This window comes from Callorhinus ursinus, unplaced genomic scaffold (assembly GCF_003265705.2).
Source record: "Callorhinus ursinus isolate GAN/ISIS: 27379988/994484 unplaced genomic scaffold, GSC_fseal_2.0 scaffold87, whole genome shotgun sequence".
In the NCBI taxonomy this organism is placed as follows: Eukaryota; Metazoa; Chordata; class Mammalia; order Carnivora; family Otariidae; genus Callorhinus; species Callorhinus ursinus.
The window spans coordinates 2,328,711-2,350,508 of NW_027397149.1; the positions used below are offsets into that span (position 1 = coordinate 2,328,711).

Consider the following 21,798-nt stretch of genomic DNA (forward strand, 5'->3'; position numbering starts at 1 on the left):
TGGTAGCTTGAAATTGGCCATGGTGGAAGCGTCTACACCATGTGAATAAAGCACACACGACGCCCTACAAATCGGGCTTTTTTGAGTGCCTATTGCCAGGCTACAGGTAGGGCAGGGAACAAAACAGAGGAAGTTGTTGCTCTCGCGGGCCTTATATTTGACTTACGATCCTGGCCTCTAGCATCTGTTTCCACCTGTCCATCAGCGTTCTTCCTTCTAGCCTTTCACCATCCCTTCATCGGTCTGTCCGTCCACCTGCCAATGTACCTACTGGTCCCTCATCACCCACCCACCCACCTCCTGCTAACCCACCCTCCCAGGAGGACCAGCTCCTGCCTCCTCTTTGCAGCCCGCTTACCAGCTGAGTCCCCTTCAGAGACAGAGTCGGTGAGGAGCCACGCCTGGCCCAGGCTAGAGCCCCTGACCAAGCCCCAGCCCTGGCCCCCAGCCCAGAGCTCTGTGTGCAGGAGAGCTGTGCTGCCTCCCCCGGGGAGCCGGCGGCTCAGGGTGGCCCCTAGAACTCGCTGGCCGCAGGAGGATGTGAAACCACAGCACACCTGGCCCAAGTGTCCCCGGGGGGTGACAGTGGGGGATGGTGAGGGCTGCTCACTTGTGCAGGAGCTCCAGTGTCGGACTTGAGCTCCCAACTGAGCCTCACTTCGATCCCAGGTCAACAGCCCCATGGTTGAAACCATTGATGTTCTAGAACTTTCAAGCACCCAGGACTCTCTTGGGGACTCACCCCCCCAACCACCCCATGTTACAGATGAGTCACGGTGAGGCTTTCTGCAGGACTGACTCCCACCAACAGGTAGCTCAGGCTCATCCAAGAGGACAGACAAACCAGAGCTTTTCCCCTTTGGGTTCCGCCCAGCAGCCCGGCCTCCTGGGAGAACGAGGGCCCCGGGCAGTTCCAGGCTGGGGCAGGGATGTCCCTGGGCTCTGGGAGCCAGCTGGCCTGCTGAATCAGACTCTCGGCCTCCCAAACCCTGCTTGGCGGGCTCGTAAAAGACGCCTCTAAAGGTGAGCACCCTGACTAAGAAAACAACCTATGGTCTTGTTTGCTGTTTCTGGTTTTGGTTTGGTTTGTTAAAGCATGAGCTGCATGCAGTCTGTGGCACTGATGCTCACTCAGTAAGGTGCCTTCAAATGTGGCCAAGATGGATTTTCTTAGCGTCTCAATTCGCATTTTGAACGGGTCTCTGAGAAATCGTCAACAAGACCTTGACTCCCCCCTGATTCCCGGGGATGAGCAAACAAGATGCCGGAGGAGTGGAGGGCAGCGTCATCACTGCCTGTCTGCCCGTCCTCCACCACAAGTGCCGAAGGAGCCCCCCCACCGCGTACCCCAGAACCCGGCACACATACTCGTGACTGATAAATATTTCTTGGGAGCATAAGGGGAATACTGAGTGGGCAGCAGAAGCCAGCAAATCTTGGCCGGTGGGGGCTGTTTCTAAGGGACAGGCTGACTTGAAGCCTGAAGCCACCCCCAAGTGCCCCTCTGTGGGCAGGACAGCCCCACACTGTGGCTGCTTTCTCACCCCCGCCCACCACCAGCACAAGCTTGGTCTGGGCCCCTGAAGGAAGGAAGCTGAATTTATTGAGGGTCTGCTCTGCTGCAGCCTGTACAGTGGGTGACCTCACCGATTTCTCCCCGAGGGGGGCCATGCCACCTGTGGGACCCCCCCCCCAGTAGCCAGCCCAGAAAGGGGAAGCGGCTTGCCCAAAGTGGCACAGCTCAGGGGCATCACAGCTGGGATGCAGACCTCGGTCCACAGGCCCCCACAAACCTTCCCACAGCCAGGGTCCCCATGGGCTCACTCCATCCCCTTCCTGTCTCCCTGAGACATGAAAAGGAACAGCAGGGACTTCTCACGGTTCCTGGAGGCAGGCCCCGCAGGGCAGGGTCCGTGGGGGGCCGCCCCACGTCCAGAAAGGAGGGAGGCTGTCATCGTGTGCACACAGTCCCAGACACATGTGCGTCTTTCCCCCGCGCCCACGGGCACCTGCTCCCACACACGGACACACCCATGCGCTCCTGGGGCCACACATGCACGCCAGGCGTCAACCAGGCTCAGGGGCCCCATCTGGGGGCCCAAAGGTCACAGGCCACTTTACCCCATGGCCCAGGCGAGCCCAGCTCTGGCTCGGGCCGAATGGCTCTGGATGGCCGGTCAGCCTCACTGGCTGGCCTGGGGCTCGGGTCCCTCGGGTGGCGGGGCCATGATCACCCACTGGCGGAGGTAGCTCCTGGGGGGCCCCTCGTCCCGGGGGCTGGTAAAGTCACACTCCACAGGGCTGCCGCAGTCAGAGCCCGCGAAGCCACTATCAAAAGTGTCCATGTCCAGGCCGGCGGGAGGCGAGCCCGCTTCGCTGTCAGATGCCCCTCCGGGGGGCTCGCCACTCCACGGCGGGCCTGGGGTCCAACCTGCCTCATCTTCAAGGGGCAGCTTTAGCCGGTCAAGGAGGCTGCCAGGAGGGCCTCCCGGCCCGGCAAGGCCACCAGTCGAGACGCAGCCACAGGAGAGGACTGTGGTCCCGGTGTCTAAGAGCGGGTCCTCGGTGCCTGAGCCGGGCTCCAGGCTGGCGTCCAAGTTCAGGGCTGGGTAGCCGTCATCCCCACAGGTGCAGGACCAGGCACATGGCCCCTCCATGTCTGCTACGGTCACCGTGTCGATGGACAGTACACTGTACGGTTGGTCCCTCTCCTGGCTGTAAGCCGAGCCACCCAAGCTGCCGGTGGTGGCGGGGGCCGGGCCGCAGGAGTCGGGCTCAGGTCCCTCGTCGGCTTCCACCAGGTCGGTGGGCTCGGGCAGAGGCATGGGCTGCGGCCCCTTGGTGGCGCTCTGTGGTGGGCAAAGGTTGAACATCTCCAGGGGTGAAAGCACCTCGGGGCTCCAGGGTCCCAGCTCCAGGCTGGAGGCAGTGAAGGGTGCACCCACCCATTTCTGTGAGAGAGAAAAGGGGGAAAGTCATGACAGGACGGGGGCAAGGAGGGTAGGGACAGACAGACGTAGAGACCAGACAGAGGCAGCAAGAGACAGAGACACGGGAGGATAGAGAGATCGCCACGGGTCGGAGCCATGGTGCACCCCTCTCCAGGGACCCTCCTCACCACTGTCGCTTCCTCCCTGGGCCTCAGCTTCCCCACCTGCAGGAGGGAGCCACTGCCCTCAGTAGCCTGCCAGACAATCAGTGCTCGGTGGCCTGGGTAGCAGGGGCCAAGATTGCTGAATTGTAGGGACATGGGGGCAGGAGGGCCTGAGGTCTGGGCGACAGAGCTGCCACCCGGTCCCCTGTTTCATTTCCTCCGGGATGCTTCTTGAAAACGAACGTTCTCCTGTTGGTGTCCCCACTGGAGTGGACACTTGGCCAGGGCAGACGCCTCGATTCTTCTGGTCCCAGCTGTATTCCCGGAGGCTCACACACTGCCTCGCATACAGTCGGTGCCCAATAAATGTGTATTAACTAAATGAGCACGTGGAGGGAATCAGTGACAAGCCCCTGGGAGAGGCCTCTGTGTGCTTGGTGGGTAAGGGATGTGGGACGATGATGGACCAAAGCAGCGCCCCCAAGCTTTGAGCATCCCCCACCCCGCCCTCACTGGCCTGGGGTCCCACTCATGACATAGGGTCTCCATCCGAGCAGCAGTGAAAACCCCTGAGAACCAGAATCTCCCAGTTTTGAGGATGCTGACTCAGAAAACATCGCAGGCCCCGGGTGAGGCCCCCCATCTGCCAGTAGCACCCACTGCACAGAACTGTGGTGAGGAGTCGATGCATTCACATCTTGGAAGTTCCTCGCAGAGGGCGGGGCACATGTGAGTATCAGGGGAGTAAACACTGAATAGGTGTGGTATCTGAACTTCAGGGAAGGTGCAGAGGAAGGAGGAAGGTTTCTCTCCCCCCGGGGGTGCGGGTGGGAGTCCATGCTGCTCCCCTGCCTTACGAAAGCCACTTCCCCACTCGGAGGCTCGGTCTCCCAGGGGTGCCCTGTGGACGATGGAGCACCGGCCCCCCAAGGGCCACAGTCAGGATGGAAGGGGCAGGGGGCAGAGGGCGCTCAGTGCAGCGCCAGGCAGAGAGCAGGAGCTCAGCCAATGCTCTGGTCCACGTTTCCTGACATCCAGGCTCAGCAGGAGTGGGCGGGCTGCCCCCCCTCCCAAGTCACCACATCCTCTCTGCGGCGGGGCCTCCCACACAGGGTGGGTGTTGAGCGGTAAATGGGCACAGACAACCCGTGGGCGCCGGCGGGTGACAGGTGGTTGGGGCTTGGCAGGGGGTTGGTGTATTTGGCAGGTGGGGCCAGACCCTTCCCATAACCTGCTCCGTTTCAAGGGCTTCTGACAAAGAAGCAGGAGACCAGTTTGTGACTCAAGGAACCACTGGGCTCGCCCCCTCCCCCAGCCTGGCTCCTGGATTGGGAGATGCTACCCGATTTTGTGTCATTGTTATACCAGTTCCGCCCCACCCGAATTATTTCCTGCACTCTGCAGATGTGGAGATCGGGGCCTGGCTGGGGCCCCGGGCGCTCTGGGCCTGCAGGGTGGAGCTGGGGTCCTGGGGTGCGGGTGGAGGTAAGCTCCCAGAGGGTAAGAGGCTCCGCAGGGCTTGTCACGGGCTGGAGGGCACTCACCTTGAAGTCTCCACTCTGGCCCACATAGAGGGGCTGGAAGAACTTCTGTGGGTTGGGCACCTGCCCCCACACCTTCTTCCACAGCCTGGGAGGGCAGAGATGAGGTGAGCCCTCACCATTCCCCAGAGGGCAGCCTGGCCTCCCGCTCAGGGGCTCCCCAACTTTGTCCTGCAGGACACTCAGCTCCTCCCAAAGCACACTCAATGCACCTCCCTTCCACCTCTCTACCCCGGGCCTCAACTTCCACATCTGTAAAATGGGGGCAGCAAGTCTCATGCAGGTGCCCGGAGTTTAAGCGCTTGGCTGTCTATTCTGTGCCGGGCAAATGACGCCCCTTCTGAGCCTCAGCTTGCTCCTCCACCACCAGGGATGAGCAAAGGGCCGGTCCCACAGGGGTGTGGGGAGCCCCGGCACCCCAGCACCCAGAGAGCGTTCCGTGATCATTATTATTCGCATCGCGCTCTCTCCCCCTCCAGCTTCTCTGCCTCCATCTCTGTCAAAGCCTCTGGATGCAGATGAACACATTGAGCTGGGTGTGCAGATACCCCCCACCCTTGCCCAGGGCTCAGCAAACCCTGGTTGGAGCAGAAAGGAAGGGGGTGGTGGATTATTCCCCCCCCCCCGACCTGGGGGCCCTGCGTGCCCCCCGGGGATGCAAAGCGTAAACGTCATCGGACAAGATCACAGCCTAGGTCACTGTCATGAGCACAGGGGCAGACTCCACCTCAGAGCTGTGCAGCTTTGGGCAAGTTGCTTGCTAGCTCTGTGCATCCTTGCTTTTTGCCCCATTTGTCCAGGGGAGGTAAGTCCCGAATGGCAAGCTCCTAAGGCCTGAAGGTGAAGGTGAGGTGGACGCGCACAGTGCCCAGTGAACAGGAGCTGTTTCTCACCACCGTCATTGTCATGACCACTGTCGCAATGACAGGCGGCGTCCCCCCAACCCTGGGTGGTTATAGAGGGGCTGTGACCCAGGCCGACCCCCTCCCCCTGCCTCCCTGAATCCCTGGCCTCACCTCCAAGGCAGGTGGATCTTCAGGCCTAAGAAGACCAGGATGGGGAGTATGATGACAAGGAGGAGATAGAGCAGGTAAGTGTGCCAGCCTCCCTTTATCTCTGCGAAGGAAGCAGACACTGGGTAAAGTGGAACCCACCTCTCCCAGAGGCCACGTGGGGCGGGTGTGGGGGGCAATGGGTCTGGGCTGGTGTGGAGGGCATGGGAAGGCCGCGGGAGCCCGGAAGTGGGGCGGTCTGGGATCCTGCTCCCACCCCCACCCCAGGCAAGACTTCATCTCGCTGGGCCTCTGTGTTCCCATCTGCAAAATGGGGATAATAATTCCCATTTCAGGGAGTTATGAAGAGCACCGAGCGCCCTGCCAGGAGTCACCCCTACCTTCCGGCTGGGTGTGAAAGGTGACCGGGTCACTCCACTCGCTCCAGGTCCCCTGGAAGGAGGAGCCGGGCTGGGGCCCTGCGCGGATCTGCAGCTCATAGCTCGAGTCACTCTGGAACTCCAAGGGAAGGAGAGAGACGCTCCTCAAGTCCACCGAGATCAGCTTTCTCCTCGGACCCTGCCAGCACCCAGGGAGGATGCACCGGGTCAAGCTCAGCCAGGCCAGCCCCGGCCTCCAGCAGAAGCACCCTTTCCCAGCTGCCCCGAGAGGGGCTGAGCGTCTCCTGCAAAGGCCCCGCTCCCTCCACAAGACCAGGCTCAGCTTGCTTCCTGTCCACTTCAGTGGGGGCGGCACGGAGCCACAGGCACTGCCTAGACCTTGTTTCTCTCTGACCCCAGCTCTCCCCTCACAGTCCTGGCAGGGGGACCCTCCCTGCGAGGCCTGGGACCGGCCCAGGAGTAGCAGTGGCCCCTCTTTAACCAGAATCTTTAACCAGCAGCCTTCCAGACAGTGGTCATTTCTGGAATTGTTCCACAGTGGACCTTCTCAACAGCGGGCATTTCTGCAAGTCTTGGACCACAGGCTTCTCAGCAGTGGATATCTCTGGAAGCCTTCCACGGGGGACATTCCAAACAACCACATGTACGGAATTCTTCAACTGGGACCTCTCTGAAGGATGGATCATTCTAGAAGGCTTCAGCCGTGACTGTTCTGAATAGTGGGCCCTTTGGGAACTCTCCAACGCTCTAAACAAGGATAGTTCTAGAAGCCTTCACCTTGGAAACAACGGTCCCTCTAACACTGGACTTTCTTTGTTATTGAAACTTCTGGAGCTCTTCACCTGTGGCCATTCCAAGCCAAGCAGGGAAGGCTCCAGATGGCCCCATTTCTGAAACTTCCTCGGCTGTGACTCTACTAGACTCCGGGAGGAAACCTGAGGATGTGTTACCCTCTTCCTCTCTGGCATGCTGATCAAGGAACCAGGGGCATGAAGGAAAGAATTTTCAGGGGCCTCCCACCCCAAGGAGAAATGAGGGGAGGCAGCACGCGGTGGGAGGGCAGAAGGGGGAGCTTGCAGCCTCGGTGGGTCCTTGGTTCCATTCTTGGCTGTGAGTCACCAGCTCACCTGTCGCTCAGAACCCCCTCCCTACCACCAGCGTGCCCTGGATGCTCAGCACGGCGCCCCCCCCCCCCGTCCCCCAAGCGTCTGCGAGCCTCACCAGAGCCCAGGGGCCTCCCTGCTTCCTGTACCGCAGCTCATACTGCAGCTTGCCCTTCAGCGCGAAGAAATCATAACTGGAGCTCCAGGAGATGTTATAATGCCCCGAGAAGGTCACGGTCACGTTGAAAGGGGGGGACGGCTTGACTTGAAGGGAAAAGCCAGAAAGATAAGAAAGGGGTGAGACCGGGCCGCAGCTGAGAAGAACGTGGTGGCAGGAAGTTCTCTGCGCCCGGCCCGGTGTTGGTGGTGGCGTCGGGATCCGTACCCCCATGTGACTCTGGGCGAGGCAGCCCCTGTCTCCGGGCCTCAGTTTGTGCATCCGAGAAATGAGAAGTTCAGACCACAGTGGAGTTGCAGCTGCAGGCGGAGGAGGGTAACAGGAGTGGGCAAAGCGGGTTTGGGGTCTGAGGACATGTAAGCAGGATGCCACCCTCAGGCTGGGCAGGACCGCAGACCAGCGTGGCCAGAGAACAGCCTGGAACCCCACATGGGGGAAAGCTCTCTCCAACATTAAAGTTCGTTACTAATCCGGGCGCCTGGGTGGCTCAGTCGGTTAAGTGTCTGCCTTTGGCTCAGGTCATGATCCTGGGGTCCTGGGATCGAGCCCACGGTCTGGCTCTCTGCTCGGTGGGGAGTCTGCTTCTCCCCTTTCCCCAGCCTCTGCCCCTCCCCCATACACCCCCGCCCCCGCCCATGCCTCTCTCTCTCAATCTCTCTCATGCATGCACACGCTCTCTCAAATATATAAATTAAAAATCTTAAAAAAAGAATAAAGTTAGCTCCTAATCCAAAAACTTGCTAAGGGACGTGTGGGCCAGAGGTACCGGTTCTGCGTTTCTATTCTAAATGATGACATCATTTTCTTTTAGCTGTAGCTTCCCAGAGAAGCCAAAGACTCTGATTAGCATTAATGCTAATGAACTAGCATTAATATTCGTTAATGCTAATGGTGAAAGCGAAGAGTACTGAGCTCCTGCAGGGCTGTCTGCAGAGCAGCCTGACCCTCCTCAGTGGCCCTGCGTTCCAAGACTTCTGGAAAGTGCAAGGGCAGAGGCCTGAGTCACAGCACCACACCCTCCTGGGTGCCTCCCAGGCAAGGGTCAAAGCCGGGCCTCCCATTCTGCTCCATCCCAAGTTTGTTTCATGAACGTGAGCGGGATACAACACGGTTAGATGCCTTCGTTTCTTCTCTTGTAAAAGGGTACCAGCTCCTCTTTCATGGGGTGACAATTCTCGGGGACCAAACTCAGTAGCAGAAGGAGGTCCCTTCCGAGAGAGAAGCCAGAAGCTCCTATCCCCCGTCTCCTTTCTTCTCTTCTTCTTCCACCTTATTTGCCAACATCTAACATTTTCTGCATTTCCCTGTATAGTCCTGTTCACCATCCACCCCTTCTCTGGGATCTGAGCTGCTTGGGGCCAGGGTTTTGTTCTCCTGGGTCAACACTGTGCCCATGGCTCCTAGGACAGAGCAGGTGCACCAGAAGCCCTGGAGAAATATTTATTAAATCAACAAATGAAGCTTTCAGGGGTTGCTAAAAGGCACTCTAAAGCTGCTTACTTCTCTGCCAGAGTTGGGAGAAGGTGCACATTCCCAGGGCCCCATCGAGGGCTTTTCTGTCTTTGAGCCATGGGTCTGTTTGGACTGGACTTATTCTTAAACCCTCTTCCGTCTTCCCCAGGCTGGGTGGAGCTCTCCACTTCCCTGTGTGGCCTGGGCTGGGTGGTGTGGACTGATTGAGGGAGGGACTTGGATGTTTTCGGAGCCCGGTGCCCAGGAGGAGGAAGGTGCCGGAGTGGGCGGGGAGCCAAATGCCACCTTCTGCCACATCTGGGCATAGGTGGGCCTCAGACCCTGGCAGGGAGGGCAGGAGGGAGGGGTCGGAGGGAACGGTGACTTGGAGCCCCCTGCAAGGCAAAGCAGCTCCTTCTCTGCCTTGCACTCTGCTTTGCAGGGAAGGGGTGGAGATGCTGCCTGTCCCAGCTCCCCCAGAGGCAGGAAGGTGGCCCTGCTCCATAAGCTTGCCATGCCTGGGTCCAGATGGCCAAGTGAGCATGTGTGTGCATGTGTGTGCACGCATCAGCATGTGTCTGAGAGAGAGCGTGAGCATCATCTGTCCAAGCTGTCCAGGCCAGGAGTTGTTGGTAAGACATCTGTGTATCTGAGGGGGTATTTAGAGTGTGTGGGTGCATGTGTGTGAGTCTGGATGTGTCTGCGTATACGTGAAGCTTTGCGCATGCCCTCTGTGTGCAAAGTGGCACAAACCTGGACCCCCAGAGTGTGAATGACAGACGTCCTCTTATCTTCTTGCCCCACTGCTGGGAATCTGGGGATACGCTACCAGGCCGCAGGGGCTGAGCCTCCCCAAGGGCAGGCCTTTCTTCGAGGTCCACTTACATGCCTCTGGGCACGGGCCTCTCACCCACTCCCTGGACGCTCCCCTTTGGGGGCACACACACACTCACTCACACTTACCTCCTGTGCCCTTCCCTGCCCTGCCCTGGTTCTGGGCCCATAGAAACAACTGATTTCCCCAGCCAGGCTTCCTCCCTTCCTCCAGGGTGAAGGGAAACTCTGGGCCTCACTGGAGCTAATAAACAGGAGAAGTCTCAGCGAAACCTTTCTCCTGTGACACAGCCTCCCCCGCTTGCCTCAAAATGGGGGCAGAAGCCCAGAAGGGCCCTCACTCTACAAACAGTGAGCCAGTCCGGGGTCACAGAGGGGCAGGTCCTGGGCCCCGGTCCAGCTCCGTTTCAGGCCTCAGCTGCCTCTCTTTGGTTAAGGCCCAAACCTAGGTATCAACCCATCATGCCTTGGTCGCGCTCCTATGAAACAAACTCGAAGGAGAAATGAGCTCCCAGGACAGGTCAGTTTTGATGATGGTGGCGAACCGGTCCGCGGGGCATGGGGCTCAGCCCCGGCCTGGGTTCTCCTCTGCTCTGGGGTCCCCAGGGATACTCACTGCTCTTAGCCAGGATGAAGGAGCCGCACTCCTGGGAGAACCTGCCAGACTGGTCTGTGACGTTGACACTGAAAATGTCGTCGGCCATGAAGTGAAACACATCCATGTGGCACGTGTACTCGGCGTGAGTGGCATTGTGGGCGGACCGGTGGAGGCTGCAGGAGGTCACCTCGTCCTCCAGGTCCCCATATGGGTCTTGCCTTCAAGGACAGAGCAGCCAGTCATGCCTGAAGGCCGGTGGGGCTCTGTGTACATGGCCAGAAGCTCGGGGCTGGGGGGGACTTGAGGTGAGGCTGGGGGGTGGTCACCTGGTCCACCAACACTTTCCCAGGGAAGGTGTTCCCTCCCCCGAAGCATCCCTGATGGGCGGCGTCCAGGCTTGGTTTGTGTGCCTCCAAGGAACAAGGAACTCACCACCTCACAAAGGGCAACAACTCGCAACTTTGGAAATTTGGGCCATTCTTGCCTAGGCTGAGCCTAAGTCTGTCCCTGTCAATCCCATCAGCTGGATCACGGTCCTATAGGAAGGATGCTAAGCACCTCAGGTCTCCTTCCTGCCCTCCTTCCACCCAACATCCATGGAATACCCAGTGAGTACCTGGGCTGAAGGTCAAGGTAAGAGCCAAATGAATCTCATACCCCTCTCTGGCTGAAATTCCCCCGAGGCTGTTGGTATGGGTTTGGGAGCACTGCTCTGGCCTTTTTACTCCCACTAGGCATTAAGTGATGGGTTTTGAAGTATGTGTAGGAGTTCAGCAGATATTTATTTCCCTACCTACACTTTCAGGCTCTGAACATGACTACCCTTCAAGGCCAGTATGGATGTGCAGACTGTTCTCTGCTAAATATTTGTTAGAACAGAAACTTCTGCTCAGTCAATGCAAGTCTCTTACACAGGAGCCAGGGGGGCCTTTAAAAAAAACCCTGTCGCTCCCATGCCTAAAATCCTCCAGTGACTTCTCACCACCCATACAGGGCAATCTGGCCTCAGCCTCCCCCTCACCCCTGCTTGTATTCTCCCTCACACTGACTCATTCCACTCTGGCCGCACTGACTTCCTCGCTATTCCTCAAACTCACCAGCTCTTCCCCACCTCAGGGCCTTTGCACAGGCAGTGCCCTCTGCCTGGAATGCTCCATCTCCAGCTTATGGCTGCCTCCTTCCCAACCAGAAGCCTGCCCTGACTGCCCGCCCCCATGTCACTCTCTCTGGACCCCGTGGCCCTGGTTCCTGTTCTTTCTAGCACTCACTGTCATCAGAAAGCTTCCTGATGGTTGCTTATGTGTTTATTGTCTATTTCCCCAGACACACCCTGCTGCAGAACTTCTGGGACCTCCTCGGTCTTGGGCTCTGCTGAACCCCCAGTGCCTGCAAATGTCTAGCAGGAGGTCAGTAAATGTGTTCTGGATGAATGAATGTATGAATGAATTGAGGATGACAGATTTTCTTAATCCTGAGCAGCTTATGAACAAAGATTCTCTCCTTGAGCAAGCTCTGTTCAGGCTCCTCTGAGCACTCTCCTCGATGAGGCCCTGACCTTTGGGCTTCCGTGTCATCTCTCCTGTCCTCCGCCTCATCCCCCGGGTGATGTCTGACCAGCCTGGGCTGCCGTCAGCAAGAACCCTGTGACATCATGTAGCCAGAACCCACCCCCTTTCCCCTTGACGTGTCCTCTTGGTAATTTTCCATCCACTAACCCCACCCTGCTCCTTGGCTCTAAATCCCCCCTTTTCCTTGTATTTGGGGTTGAACCCGATCTCTCCCCCCACTGCAAAGCCCCATGCAGGGTCCCTGTGTCTCTGGCGGTGGTCTTGAGTCAAGCCTCCCCTCACTGTTCTTTAACAATGTGGACTAATAGGGGCCCATGGATTTTGGAATCAGGCTGCCTGTTTTGAATCCCAGCTCCACCATTCACCGACTCTTGGTTTCGGCTCAGGCCATGATCTTGGGGTCGTGGGATCGAGCCCCGGTTTGGGCTCTGTGCTCAGCACCGAGTCTGCTTGGGGTTCTCTCCCTCTGCCCCTCTCTCTCCTCCTCTCTAAAATGAATAAGTAAATCCTTAAAAAAAAAAAAAAACACACACACACACACACAGTTAGGGCTGTGTGGGCAAGAGACTATGGCCTTTGGAGGCGGACGGAACCGCCCCGTGGCCTCTCAGCTGCACGCTCTGGACGAGCCCCATGAGCCCCATGTGGCCGTCTGTAAGGTGGGCCAGGCAATTCCCCACTAATGAACCATCTTTCTTGGGGCAAAACCAAATGCTGTTGGTGAACTTGCTGAGAGAACCCTCAGGAAGTGGGTCTATTATGTTGATTGTTAAACTATCTGCAGGGCACATAGTAGGTCCCCTCGGTCTGTGGTCCCCAGCAGCCCTACTTCACCCCAGCCCTCCAGTGGCTTACCCTGAGTAGCATCCCCAGGGCTGCTGAGGTCCGGCCACTTACCAGGTGAGGGTGAGCGTGCTGGGGTGGAGGGTCCTTGTCTCCAGGGTGCAGGTGACTCTTTGTAAGTAATCAGTGTAGCAGACGAGGTCTAGGCAACCCCAGGCTGGAAGATTAGGGGAGACAGAGGCTGTCGTGGCGGGGGGGAAGGCTGGCCGGAGGTTGCGTGGTGCCTCCCCCCTTCGCCCCCCCAAGGGCCGGAGGCTGAGTGGAGGCACGGGTCCCCAGGGCCAGGACAAATATGGCAACGCACAGGGACACTAAGATATGGGCTTGGGGAAGGATGTCCCTGCCACCTGAGTATTCTTTGTGTGACCCCCGAGTTTCGAGGCTGGCTATGGAGACAGGATGCTCTGAATGTGAATCATAGTGACTCAAAGCAGCTGGGACACAGACCTCAGGGAGGCTGGAAGTACATCAAGGGAGGAGGAAAACATCCCAAACCAAGAAGTCCTCGAAAACTTTTGCCAGAATGTCCGTATTAGCCTACTGGCCAAACCACCACCACGACCACTGCCGCCAAGTGACACAAGGACTGCTCACTCAGGCCGTTTTGTTGGGAGACTTCATGCTCTCCCACCCCCAACGTTAATTGCTCCCCTTTGTTCTAAAATTATAGGTGCAACCATAATCTAAGTTTCTGTGCAACCATAATCTAAATTTGCAACAAAATAAATATAGTAAGTTTGAGCTGAGTTTTGTTCTGTAAGATTAAGTATCAACACTGCTATTTCTCCTCCGCCTACCCTCCAACTATTTACCAGAAATTCGTTCCCCTTTTTAAGTGGATTCATTCTTAGTGGCTCTTTCCTATTTTTCCTCAACTAATGAAGACCCAAGGGGTGGTGGTATGTTCCCTTCCTGGCCTTCATTTTAGGTCAGAAGCTGGATTCGGAGCCAAGAAGACTGTTGTTGGAAGCACCCTTAGCCAGCTGCCATTGCCATTTTATAGCCAAGGACCCAGAGACTCTGAGACTGGACCACACCTCCTGTCTCTCTAGGTCTGGGCTGCTCAGACTCTCACCCAGGAAAGAAAAGTCTCATCTGTGCTATTGTTGCACACGGAGCAGACATTACTAATCGATCATGGCACTCTCTCCCTTGGGCGACCCTCAGAATCCCCCTCAACACAGGTCTCCCAGCAGCCACCACCAAGGGATCTGAGCTGTGGCAGTGAGTCCTGTGCTAAGAGGAGCCTTCCCCTGAGGAGGAGCACAGGGATGCCGGTGGGCACAGGGATGCCGGTGGGCACAGGGATGCCGGTGGGCACAGGGATGCCGGTGGGCACAGGGATGCCCGTGGGCACAGGGATGCCGGTGGGCACAGGGATGCCGGTGGGCACAGGGATGCCGGTGAAGACACTTGGTGGAGAAAAGAGGACTGATTTTGGTGGGGCCAAGTCCGGGGCTGCGGGAACCACCATGTGGCTATGTATTCTCCCAGTTTATACCCTGGTTGTTCTAGCTCTGGGTTCTAGAACTTGGGGGAGGAGCTACTGTTCCTAGCTAGGCTCAAGGTCACCAAGGGCTTGACACAGTTAGTCCCAGTCTTGAACTGGGAAGGGGACAGCAGCCCCTGAGCTGGCGTGGATGTGGCACGAAGGACCCAGTCCCCTGGTCCGTAGCCCAGCCCCCGGGCCGACGGCCCCAGGGCCTCCCTCGTCCAGGGTTGTCAGAGCATGCAGGAGGCCGTGAGAGGCCGGAACGGTGGACGCATGACTCACGACTGCTCTGAGTCCCCCGTTGTAAGCTGGGGACACTGGCCGCTTGGAGGGAGGGAGGATATGCGGGTGCAGCAGGGGCTTATTTGTGCTCATGGGACGTGCGTGGTGCCCTGGCGGGTGACCCAGGACAGAGTGCTGGTCACTCAGAAGGGGAAAATAAAAGAGCCAGACATCTGTTTCCTGAAGAAGCTATTTGAGGCTCTGGGTCTTTCGGTAAAAACCAGAGGGAAATGCAGAATCAGCAGAGCAGAGGCTGAGGGACCCCTGCCTCCAACCCCTATTTAAGCCTGTATGCTGCCTCCCCGCCTCCTCTGGGAAGGCCTCCCGGATCTCTGAGCCCAAGTCTAACTCCTGGCCTTTCCCAGCTCCGGTCACTAACTTCTCTCCCTCTGACTGCAACATCCTCTGGCCCCCTGGGGGTGCCTTCCAAGGTTTGGCTACCTCTCTTCCCCCTCCCTTTCTCCACCTCCCTTCCTCCTGCCCACCCCCGGCTGGGGACCATCAGTGCCTGCTGAGGACTCTGTGATTGTTGATAAACATCTCCTAGGAGAGTCATTGCACAAAGAGAAATTGAGGTTAGACCAAAGGCAGGACTTCCTCCCTCTGAGGGTTGGGAGCCAGCCAAGGCAGGGAGCTGTGGAAACAGAGAATCAAGTTTCTCGTCCCTGCAGTGAGATATGAAGACCTCAGCTGGTGGTCTGGTCCCCGTGGGATTCACATGAGCCATGGGGCTCTCTGGAGGGACAGGTTCTAGTTGACAGAGAGCTGGCTAGGCTAGCCCAAGTGAGCAGATGCCATGGACCCCGGCTTGTAGCCTCTAGCTGTGCCCTGGAGCCTATGGGCCAGCCGGGCCCTCCCCACGCACAGACCTTGGGGCAGCTACTCACCACCCTGGAGCATCAGCAGGAACAGAGCGGCCGCTGAGCCACACGGCATGCTGACTCTCAGGATCCTGGAAGAGACTTAGAGTGAGAGGGTGTACCCGGGCCTGGGGACCAAGGGACCCTGAACAGCCTCCCTCTGGTCCTCTCCCTCCCTTGGAAGACTTGCCTCAGATTCTCAGAAAAATAAGAGTTGGAGAAGCCCGTGGAGGGTCCCAAGGATTCCTGCCCCTTAGAAGTGGCTGACTCGCCCTTTGGACCCCATTTCTACCACCTTCTTCCTGTCCCCTAACACAGTCCCAAATGAGAGGTGAATTTATTTTATTTTATTTTTTTAAAGATTTTATTTATTTATTTGACAGAGACACAGCGAGAGAGGGAACACAAGCAGGGGGAGTGGGAGAGGGAGAAGCAGGCTTCCCGCGGAGCAGGGAGCCCGATGCGGGGCTCGATCCCAGGACCCTGGGATCATGACCTGAGCCGAAGGCAGACACTTAACAACGGAGCCACCCAGGCACCCCTGAGAGGTGAATTGAAAGAGAGAGGCTCCCAGCTAGTAGCTCTCCTGCCCCTGGAAGCCTAAGGATGTAGTGCTATGCATGAGAGTAAATGTGGGCATTTATCCATCTGAAAGAGAGGCAGGGAGGCAGGGAGGCGGGGAGGGGAAGTTGGTTGGAAAGCAGTATTTACGACAAGCAGAAATCTGGAGTCCTTCTTTGCACAAAACACCCTTGTTGACGTTCGCCCGATAGACTGGCTTCTTACTGAATAACAGATCCAAAGTTAGCCCACAAAGAAGACCCCTACTGGATACCTAAGGTAAGGTTAGCCCGATAACAAGGCTCCTTACTCAGTCACAGAGCCCAGGTCAGCGAGTGCACTGGAAAGCATCCGGAGAACCCAGGCCGGACCCCATGGAAGTGAGCCTGACTCCCTGATCTGGATGAGATGCAGGAGATGCCTCTTTGAAGAATAGTATGGGCCTCCCCAGGGGGAGCAGACGCTGGTGCCTTCGGCAAAGGAGTGACCCCCCAGGCTGGCAATGCCCACAGCACCCCAGCTCTATGTCTGCTTGGGGAGGTGCCAGCCAGAGGCTGGGTGGGTAAGGGGGCATCCACCTGCCCAGGCCCACGAGCCCCACCCAGACTGGTTACAGGACTGTAACAGGAACTGGAGCCTAGAGGGATGCCCCATGCAGGAACCAAGTTGTAGGTATGGCTTCTTCCAGACACCATCCCTGAGCCCACAGTGGGAAGACCCCCCCCTTTCCCTGGGTTCCCTCAGACCCTACTCTAGCCCCACTGAGAGCTCCCTCTGAGTTCCCTAACAAGTCACCCAGCAAACAGTGGCAAAGCACCCTGAGAGGTCAGGTCACCAGCTGTGTTGCTCTGGGCTGGTCACTCCCCCTCTCTGAGCCCTGTAGAGAAAGTAAAGCTTGCCTCCCAGATTCTTGTAAGAGTTCAAGGAAGCATTTTGCAGAAAACCCTGGGCATGGCCCCTGACACATAAACACTCAACAAACAGCTGTGATGGATAGAGAATTTAGAGCATCAGAAGTAGAGGGGCCCCAGAATGATCTAGCCAAGAGGTCCCTAAATTTGTCACTTTCAAAATGTTGGCCATATTTGTAGATCATGTGTGCTACCATTTATTTAATGTTTTCTATAAATGAGCTCATTTAAAAAATCCAACTCCAGCCTCATCCTAAGCAATGATATTCATAACTGTATGTTTTTTCTCCAGTACATCTTAAAATGAATAACATCGCTATTAAAATAAAATAATGTTGGGGCCACAACCTTTTAAATCTGCTTTCAGGAACACTGATCTTGCCTGGCCCAAGGCCTGCCGGAGCCCTCTTATCACACTTACCCATCATGGGAGGTGGGGTTCCTCTATGCCCCTCACTGGCAGGTCCACACCTCTGACCCCAGTACCAGGCCTGGCATAGCTCCATCTGTGTCACTCCCCAGAGGCTCCCCAGAGGCTCCATCTGGACCCCAGGATAAAGCACCAACTCCCTTGCCCAGATTCAAGGCTCTCCATCTCTCCAAATGCCTCAGCTCTGCACATATGACACACAGGTGCCTGGGGTTAGAGGGGATGCACCTGCTGCCTCTGTCTGCCTGGCACCTCTTCCTCCCTTATTAAGAGCTTCTCAAACTGGAGCTGTACCTGTGTGGTCTGCGTGGAGAAGACCGGAACCCTTGCTCCACAGGTGGGCACCCGACCCAGACCTGGCCAATACAGCACCCCATCTGCCTGGCCTCATTGAATGGATCAGGGATGGACACCAACCCAAGCAAGGAGAATGAGAGCAGTCTGGGGATTTTCCTAGAACTCTAGTAAAGAGGTACTTTCTTGGCTCCCTGCTGGAAGATGGCAGCCATCTTTGTCACTTCTTAGGGAGAGCCTGCCTGAAATTTTCTCAAAAGCTGAGAAATACGGACCCAGAGTCCCCACGGCACTATTTGAGGACCTGGATCCAGCCGTATCTAATGTCCACTCACTTGGACTTTTCCTTTACATAAACCCCGCCCCCCCAAAACCACCCACCCTATTTTGCTCAGTCGTGTGAATTATGTTTCTGTTGCTTGCTACCAAAGATACCTGATACAGTGGAATAGAGCAAAGGGCCCAGAATTGGAAGCCAGAGTAACTTGGAGCAAAAAATAACAAAATTTTTTTTCCTGGTATTTCTCTGACCCTGGTTATCATCTCTAAAATGGGGACAATCATGCCCACTGCACCTGGCAGTTAAGAAGGGTCAGTGGAAAGCAGATGTGACAGTGCTCTGTGAACCGGAAAGTGCTATACAAGGGTGCTGGGTTCTTGCAGTTACTGGCCAGCTACTTTGAATTACTCAGCCTCCCCCTAGCACCTGAGGCCCCGTCATGCCTCTTTGCCTTTGCATGAGGCAAATTCCTGTGCTGAGTCTTCTCCTGGTGAACACCTCCCCGCCTCCCATCCATCTAAACTCAGTCTTCACGGCCCCCTTGCTCTGCCCTTGCATCCATGAAGCCATGTTGGAATGTTCCAGAACTCCTGCCACTTACGGCTTTCAAGGTTTTCACCGGTGCTATTATCTACTTGCTATTTATCTTTACCTTGCCTCCCATGTTTACTCCAATAAACATGTCTCAAAAGAAAATATATCCCTACAGTCAACAGGGAACTAGTATGAAATGGAGAGACTGTGTGTACTACGGTGGTTAAAACGCAGACTCCGGACCAGCCTGCTTCAGCTCAAATCCCAGCACTGCCATTTACAGGCTGCGGGACCTCGGGGAAGTTTACTTAAACTTCCTGGGCCTCAGAGTCCTCATCTGTAAAATGGACATACTAGGAACAGTGCCCACCTTGGGGGGTCCATGGGAGAAGTAAAAATTAGTATTTGTAAAACATTGGGAGCAGTGCCCAACATAATTGTAGATGTTATGTGTTTCTTAAACAAAACGATCCATTAACCATAAAACTAAATAGGAGGCAAACAAAAGACAGTAATCGAATGTGAGTGAGATGCTATCTCCCGCTTAAAACTGAGAAGTTGGGAAATCCAAATTGCCTTCATTTAAAAGGGGGATTAAAAACTATCAGGTTGTTTAAGGCAAACTACCACCAAACTGAGATTCTCACTTGGCATCAGAGGACTGAAAGAAGATTTAAAAAGGTCTAACTCTTTCATTAGGGGGTGCAGAGATATTGAACACTGTCTACAATCAGCCACTCAATTCGGGGAACAGCAGGCTTGAATGGTAAAGGCACTGAGTCGGAACTCCTCCCCGTCCCATTGTTCTCCCTGCCCCGACTTTGTCCCTTTGTCGGGCTTCACACTCAGGCTGACTCCAGAGGGCAATAGTACTTTCTTCCCAGGTGCACACCAAACCACCACGTGTGCTTTCTGAGTGAAGGGCAGAGGGTATCCTAAGGGCCTTCCTGCTGTGGGACCCCCTGTGGCACGACCTACCTCTGCAATCTCCTATAAGGAGTGAAGAGCACCCGACTTAGAGTCTGCCAGCTCCCAGCTGTGTGTCCTTGGGCAAGTTCCTAACCCCTCCGATTCTCTGTGTTCTCATCTGTACAGTGGGGGTCATGACTCTTTGCTGCAGGTTTGTTGGAAGCACTAAATACATCACTGCACGTGAAGCACTCCAGCACAGTCCTGGATGGAATGGGGCTGGGGAGAGGTGTTTATCTGCCAGGTTCCAGTGCCAAGAAATGATTTCAGGGGTTGTGGTAGTTCAGACTAAAAGCCAAATTTCAGGAGATTCTAGGGAAATGAAGAAGCTTGGAGGTAGGAAGCCAGATTGAAGTAGGTGCTCCGGAGAGCACAAAGTGCTTAATTCACAGCCAACAAAGAAATGCAAATTAAAACCACAATGACATGCCATATTAATTTTACTCGATTGGCAAAAACTAAAAGTCTGGCAACATCACATGTTGCTGAGGACATGGTGTAATGGGAACTCTGATTCATGGCTAGTGGAAATGTAAATTAGTGGTCTGGAAAATAGTTTGGCATGGTATAATAAACTTGAGCAGGTGTTTGCATTAAGACCCAGCCATTTTACTCCTCTGTACACCACTGATGAAACCCTGGCATGTATGTATAAGAATCATACCCTGAAATGTTTATAGCAGCATTGATTTTAATAGTGAGAATTGGAAACAACCTAAATATCCATTAACAAGAGAATGGAAAAATCAATTGTGGTGTAATCACTCAATGTGAAAATGAATCATAATTTCACACAGCAAAGCAAATGACTCTCACAAACAAAATGCATAGTGAAAATAAAATAAAATAAGAACACATACATAGTAATATCATCTATGTCACACTTAACACTGTGTAAAATAGCTCTCTATATTGTTTAGGTGAACATACACGTGTCCTGGAAGTATAGAGAAATTTAAGGGGATGATTAAAAAAAATCAAAATTTTGAATAGAGTAAAAAAGGAGGGGATGTGATTGGAGGAGTAGTCAGGGTTCTCAACAGTTTGGTGAAACTGAGCAAAGCTACCATGAGTGTTGATTATATTATTTAATATACCTTTTTGTATGACCAAACTATTTCATAAAATTTTAAATGTCAGTTAATCTTATGTTTCTAAAATAAAATGTAAGGGGGACTTCCACTTCTGGCTATGGTGGAGTAGCTGGTATCAGACTGAACCCCCAACTAGTAGTTGAGAACAACTATGAACCAGGAAAAAAAAATAGAGGATGCTAGAGAGCAATGAAGTTAGATGGTACTTGAGAGGCCAGGGTTCCAGAGAGAAGAAAATGTACTGAAATTTTGCATGCAATTTCCCCTCAAATCATGTGTCAAGTCATTGCAAATACGTTTCATACCAAGAAACCTAGCAGAAAGAATCTGGCAATGAGCTTAAAAACCAAGAAAGAGATTTTGTAGTTTTACAACAGTGAGGGAAGAATTGAGTTCAAGCCCTGGCAAAGAAGATGGGCCCTGGTAAATACCCAGTTATTCAGGAAAGGATATACCTTGGGAATAAGGAAAACTCAGAACCAATTTAGCCATAACTGCAGCAAGATGATTCGCCTATATGCAATATGTCTGCTAGAAGAAAATTTGAACCTATCTGGAAAAAGTCAGCTTCACCAAAAGCCTCTGTATTTTTCATGCACAATGTCCAGCATTCAAACAAATTGACAAGCCAAACCTGGAAACAGTACCAAATGACGAAAAACCAAGAGGAAAACAGACACATGAGTGATTCAGAAAGTGGCATTATCTAACATGATTTAAAAATACTCAAATGAGTATGTTGAAAAATTTCACCAGAAATATGGAATTTATTTAAAAGTAGAAACCCTAGTACTAAAAAATTCAATAATTGAAATTTACAAGAAATGAATGGATTTAGCAACAGATTAGTAACATTAGAAGAGAGGATTGCTGAGCTGGGATAGAAAATACTCAGATTGGGGGGGCGGAGCAAGACGGCGGAGGAGTAGGAGACCTAGATTTCGTCTGGTCTCAGGAATTCAGCTGAATAGGGATCAAACCATTCTGAACACCTACAAACTCAACAGGAGATCAAAGAGGAGAGTAGCAACAACTCTCTGAACAGAGAAGCGACCACTTTCTGGAAGGTAGGACGTGCGGAGAAGTGAATCTGAGGCGATATTCGGGAGGATAGACGGCGGGGGAGGGGGCCTCCGTCGGCCGCTTCTGGCAAGTGATAGAGCCGCGGAGCACAAAATCGGACCTTGTAGAAGTCGGCTCCGCTGAGGAACGTCGCTCCAGTGGCTAAGTAGGGGGTGGAATCCTCTCAGGACAGTGTGGTGTCAGGACCCTCGGGGTCACAGAAAGACCGGGGGTGCCTGAGTGCGGCAGAGCTCCCAGGTATCGGAGCGGGGAAGCCGGCTGCAGAGACGGAGCCGAGGCGCGGGCTCTCAGCTCGGGGTTGCCATAAACTGTGATCTGCGGCCCAGTCGGGCCACTGCTCCTCCAGCAGGGACCCAACAAGCGGCAGAGCCGGGGAGACTCCCCTTCCTTCCCGGGGAGGAGTG

At 54.9% G+C, this 21,798-nt stretch overlaps 1 protein-coding gene across 3 annotated transcripts in view; it reads right to left on the reverse strand.

Moving 5' to 3' along the window:
* Window positions 1–1,581: 1,581 nt before the first annotated feature.
* The window catches only part of IL21R (interleukin 21 receptor), a 42,339-nt gene continuing 22,122 nt past the window's right edge, over window positions 1,582–21,798 (reverse strand). For 2 of the 3 annotated variants that reach the window (XM_073888078.1, XM_073888079.1), the window contains exons 3-10: window positions 15,266–15,340; window positions 12,659–12,761; window positions 10,212–10,411; window positions 7,250–7,395; window positions 6,029–6,206; window positions 5,652–5,751; window positions 4,639–4,723; window positions 1,582–2,951 (exon numbers count right to left, since the gene is read on the reverse strand). In XM_073888078.1, coding sequence (XP_073744179.1) covers window positions 2,184–2,951; window positions 4,639–4,723; window positions 5,652–5,751; window positions 6,029–6,206; window positions 7,250–7,395; window positions 10,212–10,411; window positions 12,659–12,761; window positions 15,266–15,340 — 1,655 coding nt within the window. In that variant the 3' untranslated portion in view covers window positions 1,582–2,183. The remainder of the gene's footprint in view (window positions 2,952–4,638; window positions 4,724–5,651; window positions 5,752–6,028; window positions 6,207–7,249; window positions 7,396–10,211; window positions 10,412–12,658; window positions 12,762–15,265; window positions 15,341–21,798) is intronic. The other variant, XM_025854072.2, reaches the window with a different exon arrangement.